The sequence below is a fragment of the Miniopterus natalensis genome, chromosome 5 (genome assembly GCF_054644295.1).
Source record: "Miniopterus natalensis isolate mMinNat1 chromosome 5, mMinNat1.hap1, whole genome shotgun sequence".
Taxonomy (NCBI): Eukaryota; Metazoa; Chordata; class Mammalia; order Chiroptera; family Miniopteridae; genus Miniopterus; species Miniopterus natalensis.
This window is the reverse complement of record NC_142085.1, coordinates 69,381,625-69,406,901: the sequence shown is the minus strand read 5'-3', so window position 1 is coordinate 69,406,901 and position 25,277 is coordinate 69,381,625. Positions and strand designations below refer to the sequence as shown.

The 25,277-nt window shown below is 34.8% G+C and overlaps 1 protein-coding gene across 1 annotated transcript in view; it reads right to left on the bottom strand.

Moving 5' to 3' along the window:
* Positions 1 to 25,277, bottom strand: part of LAMA2 (laminin subunit alpha 2) — a 458,292-nt gene that overhangs the window by 237,986 nt on the left and 195,029 nt on the right. The window contains exons 9-12 of the mRNA XM_087817608.1: positions 22,723 to 22,822; positions 21,514 to 21,674; positions 8,328 to 8,468; positions 5,785 to 5,955 (exon numbers count right to left, since the gene is read on the bottom strand). Of these exons, the coding sequence (XP_087673734.1) occupies positions 5,785 to 5,955; positions 8,328 to 8,468; positions 21,514 to 21,674; positions 22,723 to 22,822 (573 nt within the window). The remainder of the gene's footprint in view (positions 1 to 5,784; positions 5,956 to 8,327; positions 8,469 to 21,513; positions 21,675 to 22,722; positions 22,823 to 25,277) is intronic.

Sequence of the window (25,277 nt, the reverse complement as noted above, 5' to 3'; positions counted from 1 at the left end):
CTTTGTCATTGTCCAATTGCTCTGTCAGATAGCAATAAATAAGCAGGGGACAGAGTGTTCTTTGACAAATGTCTTTTATTGATACAAGACTGCCTGCAATATAAATTACTGCGGCACACAACTACAGAAATTCACAAAGCAATCGACATTCATTGAACAGTGTCTGCGTGCTAAGGGCATTTTGGAGAATTCTGAGGGAATGCTGGAATTCTCATTTTGCAGATAATGAAAGTAACTCAACTAAATTATAGAATGTGTCCAAGACCACAGAACAAATAAGGTAGCGATCCAGCATTTCAATCAGATCTGTAAAAGGCATAAAGAACAAAACACCAAAAAATAACTGACCAGGGCCTCCCTTCGCATAAATAATAGCCTTCAATCAATTCCAATGAAGATAATGTATTAGTTTGTTGGTCCATGATTGAGGCGTCAAAGGATTGGTCCCCTCTGAGGGCCGTGAGGGCAGTGTCTGTACCAGGCTTCTCTTCTTGGCTAACGAATGGTTGTCTTCTCCCTGTGTCTTCAGGCCACATTCCCCCACATACCCATCTGCGTCCCACTCTTCCCTATCACCTTGCTCTTTACACACTATTAACAAAAATAGCACATAGAGAATGCTCTGGTCATGATGGGTTCCAAAATGGCATAACACTGCCCTACTAAATCAGTCGGTGATTCCGATCTATTGCAATGAACGGAGGCCGGAATATTGGGGTTTGTCCCAACAAGGACTTGGGCTAGTGCATGAGCACCAGCAATGCATTGGTTCCCTGTGGTTCTCTGCACAGGGAACGGGGCTATAAAGTGTTACTGAAAAGAATATAGAAAAAAAAGTAGTTTTATATTAAGATTTGTTTGAAACTTTTAACTTGGTGCTGGTTTTGCTTTCTTTAGTTTTAAGGTAAGGAACAAAGGTTGTAGAAAGGTGTTTGGTTTTTTTAAAAATTCTCTTGTTATGACATAGTCTTCCCTTTTACAATTTCAAAGGAAATTTGACACAAAAGTACCTGATATACTATTTTACGTTTGGGTGGTTTGATATTAATTCAATAACTACTGTATTAAGTCCTAGGCCTAAAGACATGAGTAGTCACTGGTCCCATGTTTAGGTGGCAGTCAGTGGAGAAAGCATTATTATTTAGCTTTATTATTTATTATTCAGCATTATTATTTAGCTTTTTGTTTCTTTTTTTGGGTAGGAACCAATTTCTATTGGTATCTTATTCCTTTAACCCAAAGAACTTTCTACATTTATTACTGTGTAGATGTGTTGATGAAAAGGTATCTCAGTTCTTATTTCTCTAAAATAAAAACTCTTTGTTTTGCCTTCATTTTTCAAAGATATTTTGGCTTGGTAAAGAATTCAAGACTGATTGTTTCTGTTTGTTTGTTGGTGTTTTTCTTTTCTCCCAGTACTTTAAAATATCCCTGTACTGTATTTGGGCTTGTAGCATGTTTGACAAGAATCTTCTTTGTTCTTCTGTACATGTTACATCCCTTTTTTCTCTGGTGCTTTTAGGATTTTCTCTTTATCTCTACTACTGCTTCCTTTTTTCTTCTTTCTTTCTTTCAAAACTTGATTTTGATATACCTTGGCATGATTTTCTTATCTGTTTTAATTGACTGATTTTTCTCCTGGTTATGGTTCTTATGCCCCTGCTTGTTTACATGCCTGGTAATTTTTTTATTTGATGCCCAGCATGATGAATTTTACATATTTGGGTGCTGGATTTTGTTGTAATTAATTAAGTAGTAACGGACTTTGCTCTGGAATACAGTTCATAACTATGAGCAATAAATGAGTTCTTGGCTTTCCTTTGTTTTTAATAAATATATTTTCTCATTTACCCCTAATAATTCATTTGGTTTATTCTATGCAACAAATATTTTTCTTGGTACTACTCCATCACAACAACCATTCTTGATGAGATTTGATTCATGGAATAAAAATTCATTTACAGTTTATTTATTCTATTTACTTTTATGGCCATGCCATTCTCCACATACATGCTGCCTTCTTAATTAACCCAAGGCTTAAATTGGAGGAAGTTAAGGATGAGGGAGAGGGTGGAACAAAGAAATCACAAATACAAGTTGTGCTGCTAAAGGGAGAGTGGATCACGCCTGTTACTGTTTTTTATTTTTTTTAAGCATTACTGAAATCATCTTCCAACTTTCACATAAACCCCAATTCGAGTCATTTGAGCAACCTTATAAAACCATTTTTGTTGTTGCTGTTAAGTAAGTAGCATTAATCACAAAGTATCTTTTAAGCTTCTTTTATGTGACAAAAACTACCTTGTCCTGTAAACCTCAAACGCCAATCTCCTTCAAATCTACAGCTTTAATTTAGGATCTGAGAGGCAGAATTGAAAGTCAAGCAAGCACGACACAAAAGTACCAAAGATTTCTTTCAGAAGCCAGATGCTATTTTGTCAGCAGACTCATAATGTGCATTTTAAGCTAGGCTATAGGTACACTTGGCAGCCACATGAAACAATTTAAAAGCTTATTTAAATAGGAAAGAGAAAAAGACAACATAATGTTGTAGGAAATAAGCATTGTTTTGTAAAGAACAAGTCACAACAGATTAATTTAATAATGCTCCGAGACAGCATTTCAAACCTTAATGGTAACGCAGGAACAGCAGACGACAGGCCAAGCCAGGTTCTCTGGGAACTTTATAGAAGAGCTGAGAATTGCTTTTGGAAGCTGCACTACTTCAGGCCACTAGGGCCACCTTAAGTAAATGATTATTTCAATGTTCCAATTGCACTTAGTTTACTAACGCAGTAAATTATTCCAACTCTGAAATACCCAAACTGCTTCTGAATAGCTGAAGCCTGTAGCAAAGCAGCAGGACTCTGTCCTGCAGCTGCTTCTACCCCTGCCTAGTTCCGTGCTTAAACAAAGGCCCGAAAACCAAGCATTAACATTTGTCAGGCATTTGGAAAATGAAGTGCTGCCTAGTACAGTCCCGTGGGTACCTGACTTCAATTGCCTTGACTATCTAGAACGAGGGAAGAAATGAACACTTGATTATGCCAATGGTGCTAAATATTCACTCACACATGAGGAATAAAACACGCCCATTTTTTTTCAAGATTGTCATTGGGGAATTAACTCATAGTTAAGATCAGGTAAAGTTTTTAAATGGGTAGTATAAAACTGTGCTGAGTTTTTCTAGGCCTCACCTACTATCCACATACACATACACACGGATTCACTTACGTATTTCTCATTACTCCAAAGAGTCAATACGAATGTTTCTTAGGACAAAAAATATTCCTTTGGTAAACTGCCTACTATTCTTGAGTTTTACTATAATCAGATGGACCTCTGTGCTAGCAAAGTGTTTCCCATGTCAGTGAGGGATTATTTGGGGTTAGGTTCTTAAAAGAATGGAAGACTAGCACGTGACATCTTCATTACAGTAGAATATGCACAGCACAGAGCATGTTGTAAGTAGCTATATGACCAAGAGACTGACTTGGAAAACATTTGAAAATTAGTTATATAAATATTTTTTTGACTTAGAAATTAACACCAAAAAAGTGGAGGAGGAATTATGTACCCATAGCCTCCTGGTCATGGATGTAAATGAAACTCAGTATCTAAGCAGATGCACTAGTTTCTTGGTAGACTATTTCTGTGAGATTCTGGCAATGGCTCTGATTCGAACAGCAATTACTGGTAAAGAATTTAGCCTCAACTATTTAGAAAAGTGGCTTTATTGAATTTATAAACAAGTCCCTACAATTTTCCATTTCCTTAGCAAGATATTAAATCAACCAAGCTAAGCATGTCATCGTGACTATAATTTACATGATACGACATGACAGTTAAGATGTACTGTGGTAATTTGTGGGAGCTGCAGTATTATTGGTAGTATCAAAAATTTATATGGTTCAGTTATTAAGGCAAATTGTTTCATTCATACTGAGATATCTGACAGTAAACCACTGATGGCTTCCACATTACATTAAAAAATATCTTCCATATTCAAATAATTTGCACACCCTGTTACCATTATTTTGTTCACTGAATGGAAATTGAAGCAGAGGCAAGCACAGCTTTTTGATGTGAAAATGATCTGTGGAGAACATGAAGTGCTTCATTGTGGGTGGTTAGAAGAAACAGTTCAGTCAGGATAAGGAAAGTTATCTTTGGGAACCAACAACTTACAAACAGGATGTCCACATTCTTTACTCTGATGCTATTTAATATCCCATTTGCTTGCTTTCCTTCTGTCAGCTTGATTTTCAGCCAACAGAAAGAAAAAAGCATATGACGAAAGAAGAAATGATCAAAAATATGGTAAAGAATATTCTACTATAAACTATCCTTAAATAAATTTTACTATAGTAAGAAAAACCAGACCTCTGAAACTCATCTAATTTTGACCCAAGGCTTTTTTCTAAACTCCTCAGAGCAGGAAAAAAAAACTTGACAGTTTTGGGTGGGGTTTTTTTGGCAAATTTAAGCTGTAGACATTCAAATCTTATGTGCTATTTTATTCTTATTGGGAATATAAGGAGGTTCCTAAATAGAATAGGATAGAATGACTTCTTATTGTAATGGGCCTTGCAAATAAATGTTTAATTAGATTTTTATTGCAGCTCTAGAATTTTATGCAACATACAATGTCTCTTTTAAAATATATTAATTGAAAATGTTTTATTCATTTACACATTTTTTCATAATGGTATTTTGAAGCCTACTAAAAATAAAAAAAACTAGCCATGAGTTAAAATTTCTTCAATTTGCTAAAACTACCAGTTTCCCATTCACAAAGTAACATATGAACTACTATTAAATTTTTCTTTCTCAATAGTTACATGCCATGGCTAGAGAACCACTAACTATAAATATATTTTTACTTGTTTAACCAGCAAAGATTTCTTCAAAAGTAACACTATATTCTTATAGGTAAAAGCTAGGCTTAAGAAGTTTCAGTTTGCTAAGGGGTTCTTCTGTGTCTGATCAGGTTAATTTGACTATCAGGTGACAAGGTATTGACTTTCACAGAACAAGCAAGTATTCACATTTAGAGTCACTACACCAAAATTTGTTTCCAACATTGCTACGCAAAATAAAATGATAAAAGTCAATGCACCTGTCTAGATAGACTTAATCCACAACTGGGGGGGAAAAAGTGCCTATACTCCTGAGGCTACTACGTTTGTTTATCTATGTTTCTATTTGTGAGCTTTAAAACAAACATGTGCTTTCAGTCTGGCATTTCTTATAGAGTAGTGCTTTATCTGAGCTCCAGGAAATACGCCGTTTACACAAGCTTCATGACAAGCATACATTAGTTACGTGATAAATTTCATTTCCAATTAACATTCATACAAGGTAGAAAAAGTAGCTTTCTTGAATACCAGTTTTGAAATGAAATAGAAACAGATGAGGAAAATTTCAGTTAAGTATCCCACCATAGACAACTCTGGAAAAACAGCTATTTCCAGTAAACACAACATGGTTTCTTCCAATATCTGTAATTTGCTTTGCAAAAATATTCTAGAGCCCTCATTAATTTACTTGTTGATTCAAAAATTTACACAGGACAGCAACTATGTGAAGTTGTGAACTGGGGATGCCGTGGCCCATGGGACATGGGAAAAATGTCAAATTCCATCTGATTTCATTGTTTCTGGCAATCTGATAGAGTATATGTTTGATATTCTTAACCTTCTTTAAACGAATACTAGATAAAACCCATTCCTTTACTGATCTATTAAAGCAAAGTAGCAAGAAGCAAGCAGCATATGGACTCACTTTGTTTCCCAGATACGGAGCTGGTGCGCTCCAGTAGTAGTCCTGGGGCAGGGCGCGGCGGGCCTCCGAGCTGCTGATGCTGATATGCTGGGGTGGCTGTAAGTCCTGCTGGGGAGCCACTCGAGTGTGGCCTGAGATGTCAGTCAGGGACCAGCCACTCATGTCTTGTATCTTAAACAAAAACACACAATCATCATTACTTAGGAAAAACAAAATCCATCCACTTCTTTTCTCTTTCAAATTCCTATAGTGTCCATTTATTTAGAAATTAAAAAAACAGAAAGTATACAAGTTGACAAAAATATGAGAGTTGTGTCACTAAACTTATCGTATGTACTCATTATAGGTTCCTATTTTTTCTTTAGTTTCTAGGAGTTTGGATGATACCATATAATAATGTTTTCATTGATTCAATGCTTTTAAAAAAAATCATGATTCCAAATACCTTTCTTAAAAACAGAAATTCATTCAAAATTATACAATGGTTATAATGTTAATATCAAATAATCTGACTTTGAATTTCATATTTTTCACTCCGCTTTTAATTTCCTATTGTTTATGGAATAAAATTTTTAAAAGGTATTGCCTATATATTTGTGAAGCACAGGAAGAAAATAAATAAAATATGCAAGTGCCTGAAAGACGGTTTTTCATTCAGTATTTCCTCCCTTCCTATTTATTTAAATGTCAACTTTGAGACTTAAAAATATTTTAATCCACCAGCCTACCCTGTTGCCAAGGCCACAGCTCAGAATACTGTTGCTACACATTCCCATGGTGTCAGAAATGCTACAGGAATCTATGGCTTAGATCCTTGGCCCAGAAAAGAAAAAAGCCTTAAAGGAGGACCTAAGGAAGTCATAATGATTTGCTTTTCCAGAGTTATACTCCAGCCAGGGGTGGGCACACAGGTACAACTGTAATTTAAACTGTCAGGTCAGGACAAAACACTGGGCACTGAGGTTTACAGCTGCAAGGTGCTGGATAGACCAGTGTGAGCTGCTTAGTATTGTGGGTGATAAGGGTAAGAATGGGAACGATGATTATATGTGGATGAAATATATATTTTTAAATTTTCTTTACATAGAAGTCATGTGACTCTGTATCTCCCAGAGCTGTGAAATTGCTGGGACTGCCCTGGTCAAAAGAGAGAGACCAGGTAAAAACTTACTGGCTAGCTAGACAATAAGACATATATTACTTTATTTTCTTCCCTTTCCAACACCCTCCAGACATTCTAAGACAACTCAGTAAGATTCGGAAGAAGTTCTTCTCAGAAGATTTACCGAAATGCAAACAAATATCAGTGGACCTGGTTTCTGAAGACCAAGGCTGAGTGCTCCTCTGCTAACCAGAATACTTCAATATATTAATGAGGCTATGGGGGGTGGGGGCACTATAAACAAAAGGAGGAAGTTAGGCTAGATTTCCATTTGCTGTTGCTTCTATACATTCTGCTCCCAAAGCAACGCATTTGATAAAGTATAGGTTCAATTTTAGACATGAGACACTGATCAGAAACTACTCATAATATTTCAGACTTGATTTAAAAGCAATACAGGCAGAGAAAAATCTACAATGGTTGTATTAAGGATTAGTAAGCTGATTAAAGTTGAAAGAAACGAAGATAGTTTATTGAAACAGTGATCTCTGTAAAAGAGTGATCACTCTTCTGCTAAAACCCTTCAATGACTCTAAACATAAAAATCCAACTGCTTGGCATGCTCAACCCCATCTTACTGGCATAGTTTCTCATTCCCCCTCTTCGCTTCTCTTTCTCTAGCTTATTTCCTGATAGTCTGTACCTTAAAAGCAGCTACTCAGGCTATTTGAAATCCCTGAAGGTCCCAGTTTCCTTTCATATCTCTTCTATAAGGAGACAAATCTCTCTTCTATAAAGAGACAACTCTCTTTAAGAGTTGAGAAGGCAATGGGGACCATGGTGGGCACTGGAGGAAGGAAGGCAAACGTATTTATGTTTATGTTAGAAGAAGAAAATTCCAGTGGCTATGAAAGATGCAGTTAGAAAATTTTTAAGTCAACTTAGAACAAAGGTGTTCAAATTCGGTGACCCCCTTCAACAATGAAAGGACCTGTGCCACATCAAATAGTAACGGAAGGCTGGTGGGTAATATGTGTTATATAGAGAAGTAATAAAGCAATATGTAACTTGTATATCAAAAATGTTGGTGCGTGAATAACTTAATTCTTCATATCACCATCTGATGCTTTCTCTCTTGAGCCACCTTCCCTTGGGGCTAGAACAACATTAATTTCATTATTGCTTCCATATTAATCATGGACACTTAAAAGACTAGTGTTTACATATTCCAAGGAGTTCCCATCTACAACACTATTACAAATCAAACCTTACAGACTTTGATCAAAGTACACCAATGGCATTTGAAGGAAAATTCCACCACTTCTGTATGATAGCTTTAAGTAGAAGCTCACTGTACAGGAAAAAAATCAGATTTCTTACAAAAGAACCATAGCAAGAAGGCCCATGGGACGGCGTAGGGAATGAAAAGGCTGCTGCTTACGCTGCCATAGGGCCAGTAGGAACTTTGACATCTGGTGGAAACCCCCGAACAGAAACACTCGTCACATCCTTTGGCATTGCGCTCCTGCAAATTGAAGAAGCCAGGTTTGCAGCGCCTGCAGTCTGCTCCTTCAACGTTTTCCTATGAATAGAAACGTGCATTAGAAACAGGTGCCCTTCACAATTAAGAATTGTCTCTATTTCTGTTTAAGGAAACAATAAACTGTACATTCTTCATTTTACCTCTCAAACACATTTAAAGTGTGATGGTATTTTTAAAAATCTGCTTGAAAATTCCTTAGTAAGGTATATCCTTTCTAATTCCACTGATGGAGAAGAATATTGGACACTCATTTACTGTCGTAAAAGTTACAATTTTGATCTTCCTGTACATCAAGAGTGTGGAGTAAATGTTATATGTGATAAATACAGCAAAAAGTTAAACTGACTAAAATCAGTTTGGTTCACTAGTGTCCATTTGTTGAATTACTTTGTCTTTAGAACACATGATATTTGACAAAATCAAAGGCATTAAACTAGAACATGGATGTATAATAGGACATTGATATCATATAGATGGTAAAACACTTCACGTTATATATTAAAAGTGCATACATTTAAGGAAACATAAGAACCTGACAGGTAGAGAAACTGGGAAAAACCCTGGTGAGACTAACTGGAAAAGGAGGAAAGTTTTCCCTGCTTAATTTTCCTTAAAGTCTTTCCTTTAATACAGTGGTATAGCCAGTTAATCATACAGTGACATTATGGGGAAACACAGTCTCATTCGGCGACTGCTCTCCAGATTGGTTTTCTTAATCCTAGTCCCGGTATACTGAGCAATTATTTGTTTATAGGTGGGCCTATAATGTGGACTCAGCCTAGGGAAAGCTATATAAACTACATGATGAAAAACTGGGAAGGGTGTAATCTTTCAATTTAAAGAGTCATTAAACCTGACTAATAACTTCTAATTGAAGGTTTCTTGCTTTCCAGGAAAGACTCTCCATATCCCCTATACTTGCATTTGCTCCACATTTTTCTTCTTCTTTGAATTTTCTTATTACTTCAATTCTGAAACTTCCCTTTCCTTAGAGAACTAAATTCCCACACAACTGTTTTCATAGCACTTTATTCACCGCTCTATTATAACCACAGAAAAAGCATAGTTATTTCTTCTGAGCTCGTTCTCTCCAGCCACACACCATAATCTATTGAGAGGTAGAAACCCTATCCCACGTTAGTGTACCAGGAAATGGCAGGGCTCCTGGCGGACCACTGACCGCCCGCTTAACAAAATGGCATTACGTTTAAATGTATCTCTTGTGGTTGTGTTTTTTGTGAATAGTAAAATGTTATGCACATAGTAGATGTTTAATAAAAAATATTTTACAATAAACCAAGGTTGGGCAGAAGATAGGGCTGACAAAATCATATAACATAGAAGGAAAAATAAAAAGGGCAAGAATAGCATGAAAAAGGAGATACATATATAAGAATAAGCAAATAGAGAGGTTCTCCTTGTACTGAGGGAATAATTTATTTGCAACTAACTTTTTGACTCTTAATTTCTATGACCCAGTTACAACCTCAACCACCCCTGCATTGCTGGAGCCTAAACAAAGGGCTGTCTCTAGACCTGTTTCACGTGTCAAACTTTAGCATCCTGATATGGACACAAATTCAATTATTGCCACTGAAATTCTTGCCAGTTCTGATTTCTAAGGTAGATTTTAGATATTTTGAGATACTAGATGTCAGCAAAACTAATCAAACTAATTTCAGACTTACGGTGACAAATCCCCAAAGCCCTGAAGTTGACAGCATCTTCAGAAGAGTACACTGGCAGGAAAGATGATATATATTTATAATTTAGATGATCCCACTGAGGACACAGTACAGCTGTTTTGTACACTGTGTTCTTATGTTTTTGGTCTAATCTACCTTTCATTTACTCTAATTTGAAAGCTTGTAATACCACCTTTCAGCGATTCAGACTGTTCAACAACAAGACATTTTTGGACAGTAGTTACATTTTCCTTAGCCCCATTTTAGCTTGGCAATATGAGCTTGAAAAAAAATTATGATTAAATAATTGCAATATTCAATTTTATCTAATGGATTAAAGCAACACATTATGGTAGAAATTCTAGGAACTATAAAGAATGGTGGCTCAAGGTCTCTGTATTTAAAAACCAACATCTAGAGTTGGGTAAAAAGGTACATTCATAATCAACTATAATGTAAGGTGGACCATGACAAGTGCATCTCAGAAATAAATTAAATTAGGGAAAACCCGAGGAGAAGGGAGTAATGCCTGCTACAAAGGCTTAAGAAGGCTTTATGACAGGAGTGGAATTTGACCAAAACCTTGAAACATGGTTAAAAAATTCAATCTGTTGCAGAAGATAGAATGAGAGAGTCATGTTAGCAAAGATACTGGGAACAAGAAATAATCCAAAGAGTAGAATGTTATTTATTCTTTCAAAACATATATTAAATATTTCCTATATGCTAGGAACTTTTTGGTACTTGGCTTCCAGGGTCCCTGACCTCACATAGTGAACCTTTAAGGCTAACTTTAAGAGATTTGGACCATTTTCCTTCGGAACTGATAAGTCAATAAAGATTATTCAGCAGGAGATAAATCAACAGAAGTATACTTGGGATACTTAAGTTGATAGTAGCAGGTAAAATGTCTATGAAATGCAAAACACTGGATCAAGGAAATCTTTCATTACCATCTGGTGCCATAAAGGACTAATTCAGCAGGTTTGAACTGCTCAAACCTTGCAAAATCCAAATTGAAAGACTGTCCCTTGACCAGCTCTTGGGAGGTAACCTATAAGCCCTTGGAATATCCTGCCTGATAAGAGTGTCTTTTTACACCTGGGGTCAGGGGTCACACCAGATATTTTATGCAAACAATGTGATTTATGGTGAATGCCTGGTTTTGTTTACCCGAGGCTCTGGCCACATTGTATCAGTTTGACCCCTGGGGGTTTTGGAGACTGAATAGTTAAGGTAAATTATAAGAGTGCTCCATATCCACATGACTGACCCCCAGTGAAAACTCTGGACACCAAGACTTGGGTGAATTTCCCTGGTTGGCAATATGTCATATGTGTAATCACACATTGCTGCTGGGAGAATTACACACTGTCTGTACTACTCTATGAGGAGAGGGTAACTGGAAGTTTGCACTTGCTCTCTCCTGGCCTCTTCTCTATGCACCTTTTTCTCTGCTGATTTCAGTCTGTATCCTTACACTTAATAAAGCAAAACCATGAGTATAATAGCTTTTCAGAGTTCTGTGAGTCCTTCTAGTGAATCGCTGAAAATGAGTGTGGTCTTGGGGACCCCAACACACCATGGTAAAATAATAGGATTTCTGTACCTCTAAAAACAAGTTAGCCAAGTGATGGTTTTGCTTAGTTTATTATGACAATTTTTGAGCCAAAATATTTAGACCCCATTAAAAGTCCTCCAGCTAGTTCTATCCTACCTTCCCCCACACAATTCACTTCACCCCTCTTCACAAGTAATCATCAACTCATAAGATTTGCATGGACCTCACATAGAATTGCAAAGCACGTCAGCTTAAAGCCACAGCCTTAAGTTTCTAGACTGCTACTTTTTTAGTCCTGAGTCTGTACCATACTTTTTCTTTAGTGAATGGCAAGCTCCTAATCAGATTTTGATAGAGTCATTTAATTGAAAAGTGCTTGGTCCTTATTTTTCTCAGACTCTACTATGGACAAATATTAAGCCAAAACTAAATAATAAATATGGTGGATATAGTACCTACTTCCATATCTGTCCTTATGGCCTAGTTAAAGCACCTTTTGAAGCTGGTAGGAAAGTGTTTAGCTCTTTAGATCTCTGCTTCTGGACATGTCTCAACATGAAAAGAATTAATTAGTTATATAAGTTCTACTTCCTATTTCCTTTTCCAGTCTCCCTTGAGAGAATATACCTAAGTAATTTCTTATTTTAGGATTCTGTTTCCAAAATTTTCTTTGAAAAAAAAAATAGTAGTTTTAAAACAGTGATTACTAGGGAACATCACAGTTTGATAATATATTTTAGATGTTTTAGAGAGGGACAATTTAAACACAGGTGCGCAGTGGTCAGGATTTGTATCACACATTCACAGAAACAAAGGATTCCCACCTACTAGTAGTTTGCTAATCTACATGACCTTGGCAGCTTGGATCTCAATTGTTTTTATTGAGTTCTCAAGTGGATAATTGCTTTTTCAAAACTCAAAACGTCCGTGACTCGTCAACAACTGTCATCCATGACCCATCATCTGATTATATTTCTGATTCATTCTTGGGAGATTCTCTTGGTATGAATAGTCCAGGACTTAAATTTGCAAGAGTGAACCTTTGCTTTATCACTGGGTTCTTTGAGCAATTTCCTTTGCTATCGATATCAAATTATTAGTACATATTTTGTACATTATTTTTCAGTTTTTCTATTCTCTATTATTACTCATTCATTCATCAAATCATAGTTAAGCTACTAATACAAGGCATTATACAAGATGCCAAAAATGTCCTCAAGAGGATTATAGCAAAAGAAGTAAGACTGTTGATAAATAAGGAAAATACAAGGCAGAAGGACATCACTGAGTATATGTTTTGTTATCGAGCACTAGATTCATCACCAGAGTCCTCCATCCCTCTGAAGGAAAAATAAGACAAAGGCCATAAGGTTGAAAGAAAAAGACATATCCCAAGGTTTGCATAATAGGATTAAAATAGGCAGTTGCAGCATTGTTTCTCCAGTTGGAATGTTTCCAGGTGTCAGAATGCCTACTACAGGTCATTTACTAACATAAATAAAGAAATATAAACAGTAAGACCACAGTTTTTGCACTGTTTCTTGCCATTTACATTATAAGATCTTTAAGGGCAAATATCATATAACTTGTTGCCATCCAACTCTGTAAAGCACAGATGTGAATATAATTGATCCTAAAAATCTAATAATGATGGTGAGAGTTTGTAGCTTCCAGCCCAAATGCCTTTTTTGTCATGAGATTTCTCCCTCCTTTATCTTTTATTTTATCATTTCTTTGTAATGATCAATTTTGAAAAGAGTTACAGTTGACCCTTGAAAAATATGGGTTTGAATTGTATGTGTCAACTGCTATGCAGATTTTTTTCAATAAATGTACAGTTGGCTCTCAGTATTCTGGTTTTCACATCCCCAGGTTCAACCAACCACAAGTTGAAAACAACATTTTTGATCCGTAGTTGGGAATCTGCAGTTGGAAATGTGGGGATATGGAGGCTGACTGTATGCGTTGTTCTACACTCTCTTATATAAGGACTTAAGCATCTGCAGATTTTGGTATCAGCTGGAGTTCTGGAACCAATCCTTTACTGATACTAAGAGACAACTGTAGTTAAGTTTTTGGGTAAAGTTATTCATGAATTTTCAACCAAGTGGGGTCAGTGCCCCTAGCCTCTGTATTATTTAAGAGTAAATTGTATGAACCTATAACTTAATAAATTTTTTAAAAGTTGTTTTAACTTTAAACAAAATGGGGTCTAATCTATCCTCTCTCTCAGTATTTCAAATGGGCAACTTTTGTCAATCCAGTAAATTTATTTTAACACTTTATTTATTTACACTCCAAAAGATTCTTTCAAATTTAAAAATCAATAAAAATATTTTTTTAAAAAGAAATGCCATTTTTTTCTTTGATATTCTTTTCCCCTAAAAACAAAGTTGAATTAGGAAAACCTTAATAGTTGTTTTCTTTTTCTCAAAGTCAGATATTGTTGGGTTGACATCAATTTTTTTTTCTGTACTTCCCTCAGTATAGTTCCTCTCCAGAGAAATAGTTACAATAGTTTCCCTGTAGTCTTTCTTATGAAGTTCCCTTCTTATAAATTAGATACTTCAGCAGAACATGTTTAACTGTGATTGTTAGTCAACTGGGAATTCTCTTGACAAAATTACCAGAAATATCCCCAGTGACATTTAAGTTAATTTTGTGATAATTGTTTCAGGAATTTTCCAGTTATGTTTTTGTGGGGGTTTTTTTGGGGGGGGGAGGGGGCATGTGGTATTTGTAGTCAATTACATATTTTCCTCTGTTATGGTCTCATTCTAATGCATCCTAGCATTAAAAGAAATTAAAAGAAGGACAATCAGTTAATTAGCAGTTTTGTAGAGTGCTTATTCTTTAAATATTGTTCAAATTTAAATTAAAAAAAAAAGTTGGTGGGTTATGAAGAGACAGAAGAAAATAAAAATTCTCACTTTTCAGAAACTTGGTTTTCAACATTAAAAAATTGATTAACAATATTTTGAACATTTGCTGCTGCAAGAAACAAATTCCTACATGTATTTTTTTTGCTGAAAATTTTACATCTATAAATTCACTTTGGGATCAAATATATAAATTGAATTCCTTTTGTAGAAATACCCAGGGTTCAAACATAACAAGATAATGAAGTGACCATTCCTGTGCATACATGGAAAAGAGGAGGGAAATAAAAACCCAATAAAAATGACAGAACACACCTTAAAAATTCTATTGGGGGTAGAGAAGGGGATCTTATTTCTATTATGAAAAGCAATATTAATAAACAAAAAAGGAAACCAGTAGGCACTACACAAGACTTCAGTGCTGTAATTATACCTCTTTAGAGTTTGGCAGGGACATTTTAATGTCATCATTTTCCAGATTAAGAAACATGAATCAGACAGTTTAAACTGTTGAACCTTCACAATTGTTTAGTTTTCTTCTTTCTAATGTCTGAATCACCGCGTTATCTTTCTATTGTTCAATGATAAAGAAAATACATAGGATCCATGTCATCACAGAGAGGAGACAGGCATTAAACAGGATTGCAAATGGTGAAAGATCATAAAGGGAAAGAGAAAGGTGTTACAAGTGATTATGGCAGAAGAATGATTTATGCTGGGGGGACCCAGGGCAGCTTTGCTGAGAAGGGTGGAGCTGAGCCTTAAAAAATGCCACAGGTGAGATTTACCCAGCAGTCTGACTAGAATCTATAAAATTCCAGAATTAGAAAGAATTTGGTGAGTAAAGAAATGTAAGTAAGGCTAGAAGACAGGTACTGAAGCTCAAGAACATTCTGGAGAGGTAAGCCAAGGTCAGACCCATAATCTTTTGGGACTTAATGAAAAGGGCAATAAAAAAGCCCAAAGCAAAGCAAGACGAAAACACAGACTTTGATTACTAGTCTTTTAATTCATTATTTATCTTTCTATTATAAGAATTTCATAAAAGTAAAAACACATGTTCCTACCTAGATCAAGGTCAATTTGTATTGTTTACAAGAGCCTGCCATCCAACTGACTTTTAATGGATAACATGACACGAAACTTCAAAAGAGCCAATTTCTAGCATGTGGTACTTAAAATAAATACCAAGAGTCAGAATAGCATTTCCATTCAATTGACCTGTCATATATCTGAGATGAGCTTAGCTCTTGTAATTTGCAAGAAGCTATAGACATTTCAAAAATTTTAACAATGCTTAAAAATTAGTAAATATTTTTGTGTCTTAAGCTAGTGCTGATTTCCTATTTTGAAATATAATTAGGTCTGGCCAACGTGGCTCAGTGTGTTAGAGCATCGGCCTGTGGATCAAAGTGTCAAGGGCATGTACCTGTGTTGCGGGTTTGCTCCCCGGCACTGGTCGTGTCACGTGCAGGAGGAAACCGATCAATGTGTCTCTCTCCCATCCACATTTCTCTCTCTCTCCCCTTCCTTCCCTCCCACTCTCTCTGAAAAATCAATGGGAAAAATGTATCCTCAGGAGAGAATTAGCAACAGCAGAAAGAAATGTAATTAAGATAATGTTCATTAATATCATTGTCTAAACAAGGATGCAACAGAAAATCTGATGTATAAAGGTAATAGTAGTTGATATTGTATTAAGAATTTCATATACTTTTTTAAATCAGGAAATTATTGTTTCCTTTAATCACAGAAATTTTAAATTAGGAATTATTTTTAAAGCACAGAAAAACACATATAATATGATTATCCATTACCCACAATCTAACAATTTTTTATGTGCTTCAGATATATGTTTAAAGAAATAATACTTAGGTACATTTAAGTCTCACTTCGATTGCACCCTATGCTCTTCCTTAGTTCTCTAGAGTTAACTTCTTTACTGAAATTAGTACATATACTATCAGTGTATTTAAAATTTTTAAGTTTATATATGTGTGCGTCCACACAATATGAAATTGTTTGATGTTGTTTTTTTGTTGGTTTTTAAAAAATTTTTTTTAATTGATTTTAGATAGAGAGGAAAGGAGGGGAGGGAGAGAGAGAGAGAGAAACATTGATGGATCGGCTGCCTCCTGCACGCCTGCAACCCGGGCATGTGCCCTGACAGAATTTCACCTGCCGCCTGTTGGTGCAGGCGTGGGGCAGTGTTCCACCAACTGAGCCACAGCCCCTGAGCTGAAATTGTTTTGTTTTACAACTTTCCATAAATGACAACATAATGGCTTTTGTTCTCTTCTGAAGTTTCTGAAATGTACCACTGTTTGTACATGTGGACCCTATTTTACTCACCTGACTGTTCCTTGTATCAGTTTATATAAATATAGTACACTTTATTTTTCCTATTTATGGGTATTTAGATGTTTTCTAATATTTATTATAACAAATAGGCCTATACTGAACCCCTTTTATATGCTTCTTTCTACGTATTACATATGTGTTTTTTTGGGCTGTCTAGATGTGAAATTCCTGGCTGACAGGTTTTCAACACTTTAACGATACTAGATAACGCCTATTGCCCCTTAGGATGTAGTACTAATGCCTGCTAATAACAACAGTGGTAAACATTTCAACTTTCCTAGATTTTCAATAGCACTTGGTATTATCAGCTATATCCCCATTTAAATTTTTATCTCCTTCAATTATCTTTTAAAAAATTAACTCCATTTAAAATATATTTATTTCTGGGTATCATATAGCTTTTTGCAATTCTAAATATTTTGACTATATTTTCTAATTGGTTATCACTTGTGTATAGAAATGTTATTGCTTTTTGTATATTGATTCTCATATTCTGCAATCCAGTAGCATACTCTTCTGGGTTCAATATTTTCTTCATAAAGTATATACATCACTAAGCAGTTTTTTCAATGAAGTTGGATTGTAAGTAGGAAACACTAACAATAATATGATATTTGTCTGTAGTTTTAAATTTATTTTCTCTACCTTGACTGGTGGGCAGGTTTTCTACTATGAGCCCTGGTGGTGGATTTCTTATCTTTTTCAAACTGAGGATGTATAATTAAAAATAAATAAATTTAATTCTCACCAAGGATATGTTTATTGATTTGAGAGAGAGGGGAAGAGGGAGAGAGAGAAAGAGAGGGAGAAAGAAACATCAAAGTGAGAGAGAAACATCAATCGGTTGTCTCCCATCCACACTGGACGGCCTCCCATACAGATTTTTGTTGTATAGGATGATGCTCCAACCAACTGAGATACCTGGCCGGGGTTAATTTATTTTTAATTTTTAGTAATTATTTTCTCCATTATTTCTTGAATATTGTTTCTCCCCAATTTTATCGAATCTCTTCTTTGACAACTCTTGATAAATTTATATTTCATTTTATCACTCTATCAGCCATGCCACTTAGCATCTCATAGTTTTATTTCTTTATCTCCCTACATCAATTCATAGTTAATTTCCTTATAGTCCATATCTCTGATTCTCCATCCAGCAGTTTCTAAGCTCTTGTTCAAGCAAGCATTCATTGAATTTTAAATTTCAAGGACTCTGTATATTTTTTATTTTTAGAAGTAAATCTTATTGATTTATTTTCCAAACCTGGAAATTATTCTTTTACTTTAATATAGGGCCCTATGTTGTATTGTTTTTTCCTATTCTTTCCTTTTTATTATTTTATTTTCTAATCATATTTTTATTATACATTTTTTAATATTTTTATTTCTGACTTAAATGATGATACAGTTTCATGTTTATGCAATTTCTTTTAGACTATTCTACCCTTTCTAGTGCTTAGTGTACAAGTATTCTGACTTGTGTAGCCTCTGATTTCCTTTTTGCAGTGACTGCTTTATGGTGAGCTTCCTGTCAATTGAGCCTGCACTTTCTTTCCTGCGGGAATACCATTTGCCCAACTTGTAAGAATTCTAGCACATAGAGAGAGAAAAAAACTGACCCCATTCCCACGAGGCACACAGGTTGGGGGTTTGAGTATTCACAGTGCACGAATGTTTTCCCACCTAGAGCTCCAAAGGGAAGAGAAAGATTTCTAGCTGCCTCTCCTGCCTTGTAGGTAGAATTTTCTAGTGCCTGTTCTCCTATTTCACTGTCAGGGGACATTTCTAGAATCCAAGCTTAACAAAATTCAGTTCTAGTTTCCTTCTGCGAGTCCAAATCCTAGTTTCAAGTCCTAGAGAGGCCATTATGACTCCAAATTCTAATCCCCATTTTAGCACAAAAATACCCTTCCCGCTGTCCCCATGACAGTAGTTGCTCAGTTTTGTCGAGGTTATGCTTAACTGAGTTTTCCCTCTTTGGTCTGACATTAGAATTTTTCTTTATTTCCTGCATCCACATGATTACAAGTGCACTTGCTCTGTTTTATCCAGCATATTGTATTTGAAATGGCACGAATGGGAAAAGTGGTGCCCACTTTTCTAAGCACGGTATTTTACCAGAACTTTCTCATTTAAAACTCACAATAAAAATAAATTTAGGCCTGAACTTTTTCCTTAAAATGTTCACAAACTCAGGGATATTTCTTTCTAATGAAAATTATAAAAACTCCCTTATATTATAGTGTGAGGGAATAAGTGTGCAAATGTTTACTGGTTAATATGCATTTTGGAGGTGAACACTTATATAGATATCATTTTATGTCTATTTAAGTCTCCAGTATCTTAGCTTCTCAGTAAAGTCTTACTTATTAAATAGCATTTGATCTATGTTGTTTTATATAATCTTTTGACACCTATGCCAAATTATGTTTTTGTAAAACAGAATGAGCTATCACATTTTGTTCCAATTTAATAAATGTCTTTGCAGTATTTTAATTGTATTCGCATTTTGTTGAACACTGGGTATTTGTTATTCTTGTTAACAAGAGGCTATAGGCACTTAATTATATTATATTAGATGCACAAATATTGTGATGTAATCCTTTTGCTGTATGCATATAATTTGTGGTTATTAAAATTATGTAGATATTTAATGAAACCTGTTTTTTCTGCAAGTTTTTATTCTAAGAAATTAGTTTATAAGAGCTTATATTCATCTATTTAAAATATCCAGTTGAAGGGCAACTATTTAATGATACTAGTTACTTCGTTTTTTCCTTCTGTTTTATGATTTCTTAATTGCTGCTTATTATTGCGCTTTAATTATCTGTGTAGAGCCTCAAGTGGTTTTGTAGGAGGCGTTTTCCTATTAGGAATGTAATCACTCTGCGCAATACTGAGGCAGGCAGAGCACAGCAGCAGCTCCAGGAGCTTTCCCTCGGAGCTCTGCTAACGGCTGCAGCTCTCTCGCTCTAAACTTTCTCGCTATAGTTACCCAAGAGAATGAACACAATGATGTCTGCCTCCCTCCCTCATGTTACTCTTTCCTTGCCAAGACCAGGCATCTCCACTGTATAAATGGTAGCTGTTTAAAAGCATTTTTGTCGTTTTAAAAAACTTTTTTTCAGTGTGATTTCCAATATTCTAGAAACTGGGAAAATTTCTCTTCCATTTTAATCTCAGCTTGGTCTGTCCTTAACTTGATCAAATGATAAAGATTCAAGATTTCTGTGGAGCTTTGGAAAAGGAAGTAAGTACACATAGTGTATGTTTTGGTAAATATTAGAGAAGATTTACTAAGAGCCCATAGGATTCCTTCAAAAGACATATAGGGTGAAGAGGGGAGGTGTCCTTAACAAGCCATCTCCTATGGACTGCTACACAGTCTGGGTCAACTAGAGCAATTTTTACATTTCAGATAATATCTGAATGAAGTGTACTGGATCTAGAAAATTTACTATGTTGAAACACATAACAATTCCTTAACATGAACTGTGGACTTTCTGCCTGTTTACTGTCCAAGGTAAGTACTTAAATCACCCCTGATACATGACATATACCTATTATGTAACTATTATAATATTTAGCTTGATATTTTAGGCATTTGTGTCTCAAAAAATACACACTTAACATTAATACTAATATTTAATTCTTGAGTTATGGTTAATGTTTATATACACATGTACGCACATAACTAAGCACATCATTTATGCTGTTTAGATAAGACTAATGAAATAATAAAGAATTTATATTAATAAGGATCCATCTATGACTGAGAACAAAAAGAAGTAGAACAAAGAAAAAAAGTAACATTTCTTTTTACAGCAGTGTGACATGCTAAGTTTTCAATGGATTGTTTTCTCATCTAATTTAGCTAACGTCCTATCCAAACATTTGGTACTGATTACTATAGCTAAAGGAAATCAGTTTTATCATTCAAGGCTTGTGCATGCCTCTATGTTTCCTCTATGTGTGTAAGCTGCAGGTGTAATTTATCCTTTGGAGTTAACATGATGAGCTATTAGCTGAGCATGTACAATGAATAAAGTTACATTTCTGAAAGTACACTTGGGAGGAAATATTGAGCCTTTAATCTATTCCACTAGGGCTTCTTACATTTTTGGTAATTAAACGAAAGAGTTTGAATATGGTATTTTTTAGAGCTATCTGGGATCAAACTTCAGAAGGTTAAAAATCCAGAATGAAACCCTTGACAGAATTATTTTCAGAATTAGAGACAAAGCTAGAGTAGATCTGAGTGTGCTATGGTTTTAAAGGGCTACTATTTTTAGTGCTGTATAGTTTGAAATTACACTAGATTGGTTATGGGGAAAAAGCGTTTTTGTTTATAAAATGACACCAATTCTTAAGGTGACTTGTCCTCTGTGTATCTATTGGTTTTTAGACAAATGGCAGGTGCCTTGCTGCAGTGAACCAGGTATGTAAAGACACTTATAAGAATGCCACATATGGAATAGGTAATGGATATATACTGGAGAAGTTGTAATAATTGCTTAATGCCAGCAGACATATTAGAGAAGCCAAGGAACATGATCTTCAGTTTTGACAGTGGGATGTTACCAGAATAAACAATGTACCTTGCAGTTACAGGGTCCAAGACAAGGGTCTTCATTTGCACTTCCTTCGCCACTGCAGTTACAGGGTTTGCAGTCGGGGAAGCCAGTGTAGCCCCTGGCACACCGCTCACATCTCTTCCCTGCAAAACCAGGTTTGCAATGACAGGACCCAGGTTCCAGGCCTAAGAGAAGATGAGACACATAGCAACATTTTAAAGACAAATATATGATTTAGCTCTTACGGTTTTAATAATAGTAGCCTTTAAAAGTTCATTTTCACATAAAAATTAGATTCACGATGTACATCAGAAAAACAACAGTTAAAACCAAGGAATATAAGGTTTAATTAGAAGCTGGCTATGATTTGTATACATAGCCTTTTCTAATTATTTTTCAAAAATATTTAATAATTCACCATTTGAATATTAAAATAATATTTTTAATTTTTTAGGATTTAAAACTATATGGATTAAACTGATAATTCTGCAGTTTTGTGAAGAAAGCAGGTAAGCTAAACTGTGCCAAAGAAACACTGCCTTTGTGGGAAAAACCTATATTATAACCATGATGTATTTTAGTCTTTCCAAGGCAGAGAAGAATCCACTCTTAGAAATATAAAGAAACAGTTCCAGATATATTCTATGAATTTTCTACTTAACCTTGGCAAGCAACTCTCTGGTAGCTCCTCAACATTTTACAGCAAGGAGTTCATCATGAACTTCAATCCTCCAAGAAAGTATTTGGCTTAAACTGGTGCCAGCCTCTTTCCCTTCGTAAAATCATGACTAATACCTTTTATGTACACTTCTTGTTTTCCATATCTCCTCCAATTTCTCCCCATTACAGCATATACATCCTTCAATGAATGCTGTCATTTCATGATAGAAATGAAAGAAGCTACAAAAACTCTAATACCTAATAAGACATAAAAAGTGACATACACCACTGATTTTTGGTTAACAGAAGATGCATATGCATAGATATGTAAATATGAATATACATATATAATGCTAAACAAATTATTCAACTCTTGCTTTCAAAGCATTACAATTAAGCATAAAATTAATTATTGAGGTGAAGGAAAAAATGCTTCTTGGAGGGAAATTTGAGAGATAGAAGAATAAATGTATTACATGAATGAAATTTACTGTAAAATATTCCCCTTAGGAATTAGATTTGGCTTTTGGTTGTCCTTTCATCAGGACGATGACCCTCTCCTATGGCCCTCACCTCGTGGAGCACGCTTTTCATCCTTGACACAGACCTCAGTGGAGGAGCCAACTGGATCACAATGGCATGGCTGGCAGGGTCCTGGATCACTTGGTGAAACCTAACCAAAACGTTACAATGTTTTTCATCAAGTGCAATAAAAACACCAATATTTTTAAATCCCACAAATTTTTAAGGACAGGTTAACTATTATAACACATAGTAATGAATTTTATAGAAAAGAATATAATACAAGAAATAACCTTTCCTGTGTGTGCAATTTCTAAAACGCATTTCTTCTAAATGTATAAACAAAAGCAAAGAGGACAGTGCAATAGACCCATATATGCTTGTTACCTAGATTTAACAATTATCAAGATTAATTATTCAACAGTTACCAAGGTTTTGCTATGAAGTTTCTTCAGACCTTATCCTTGGCTGAAGTTGTTAAAGGATATCCCGAATAAAGTGTATTTTAATCCTTACATGTTTCAGTATGCATCTCTTTCATTTACAACCACAGTATCATCACAACCAATGAAAATAATATTGGCTTAATATTCTCTAACAGACAAGTTTTAATAAAATCTTCTTTATGGTTTTGTTTTTTAAATTACAATATAGTTCAAAATTAGTAATTTCCCCTAAATTAATTTTAACAATGTTTTTACATCAATCATTGTATAATTCACTTTTTAAAACTTATATTTTATGCTTGAAAAAATATTATATATTGAAATTAAAACTTGGTTTTCTGAGGAGACAGTACAACCTGGGCAGAAACAATGTAGGCTCCATAATTAGGAAAACTGGAGCTCATATCCCAGTGTGGCCACTTACTGGCTATGTGGCCTCCTATAGCTTATTTACCCCCTTATAAAATGAGGGTAAAAATAACAACTACACTGATGTTATGAAATTAAAAAGAGGATTAACTTATAAGATTCCTCATATACATTAAATATTCCATAGTTTTTAATGTTAGAGTATTTTAATTAAACAAATGTAGACTGCACTAATATACTGCAAAGACAATATTTTCAAAAAAAAGAGTAACCAAATTATTTGTCTAGGGAATGCTGAAATACTGCTGATATACACATGTACCCCTAAAATATAGCTGCTTATAGATATATATGACTAGGTTTAATTTACAAATGAAAACTTGTTTGCTAATAAAAGTCAAAATGTCGTAACTAGAGAGTTGTATACATGTCTGATAGAACAGCAATCAGTTGGCCACAGAACAGTTTCAAAATCCTTTGAAACAGTCACTCAGCCCTTATGAAGTAAGGACCATGCAAAGCAGGAAGCCAAGACCTGATCTCTGCCTTAAATGACTTGTAGGAATAACAGACCTGATAGACATTGATTAAACAGAATGTGCGAAGTGACGTAACAGACATACAGAGTATTGTGAGAAAAAAGAAGAGGAGGGATCACACCACACAATGAAGTAATCAGTGCTCCACAGAAAAAGTGACTTTTGGACTGGACCTGGAATAGTGAATAGCAATTTGAGAGTAGAATTGGAAGAAGAGCTTTCTACCCAGAAAAAAACAAACAAATAAACAAACAAATCCTACTGAGACATGAAAAAATCTGTGGTCATATGGCAAAAAATTTATTTTAGATAAAATATGGGCTCGTATAAAAATGATTTATGATTCCAAATCCTCCCAATTTATTATCCCTCCGTGGTAATTGGGGATAAGTGCCTGAATCACATTATTGATGAGAACTTCTAATATATCAGATTCTATAAATATATCTACTTTAACTTGACTTAATTTTATTAAAATAACGATCCAGATTACTAATTAGTCTACAAAGTAAACATTGATATGTATAAATACATGTGTATATATATTTACTTTAACTATTAAATATATGTGTTTAGTAAATAAATCTAAATTCAGTTTTGAGATAATTTTAAGAATATCACATAAAGTTATTTAGCTGTAAAATTGCAATGCCAAGACTTTTCTTTCTATATCTTTATAAATATACAATAAACTTCTACCTAAATATTAAGCAGTTGAAAGATTTGATTTTCTTGATATGCAATGTCAAGAAATATTTTACAAGTATTAAAAAATATCAAAATCTACACAGATTTATTTAAGTACTTGATTTGTAATCAACACTTAATCAAGCTTCCAGCTTTGAAAATGGTGAAGTGTCTTATATGGGTGCAGTGCACCATCAGATAGCAATTATAAATTCTGGAAAAAATATAAAATCAAATATTTGAAGGTTTGGGAGAATAATCTAAAAGAAGGCTGAAATTAGGAGGATTCAAGATTTGAAAAAAAATGCACTAGATGAGATCCATGTTTATATAAGGGTAGCATCAAAATCGTCATGCCTGTACACCTCAAATGCTTAACTGATCCTTTAATTGTACATTTATTCAGGAGACATCAAGGAGCCCAGAGAAAAGCCATAGCGGAAAAGCTGAGGGAGCTGGGTAGAATTTTCAGGACTCCACACCACAAAGTAAACAAGAAGGAGTTGTCAACCAAGTTAGAAAGGTTAAAGACCTTGAGGTTCCTTTTTATGTGCCCTAACAAAAT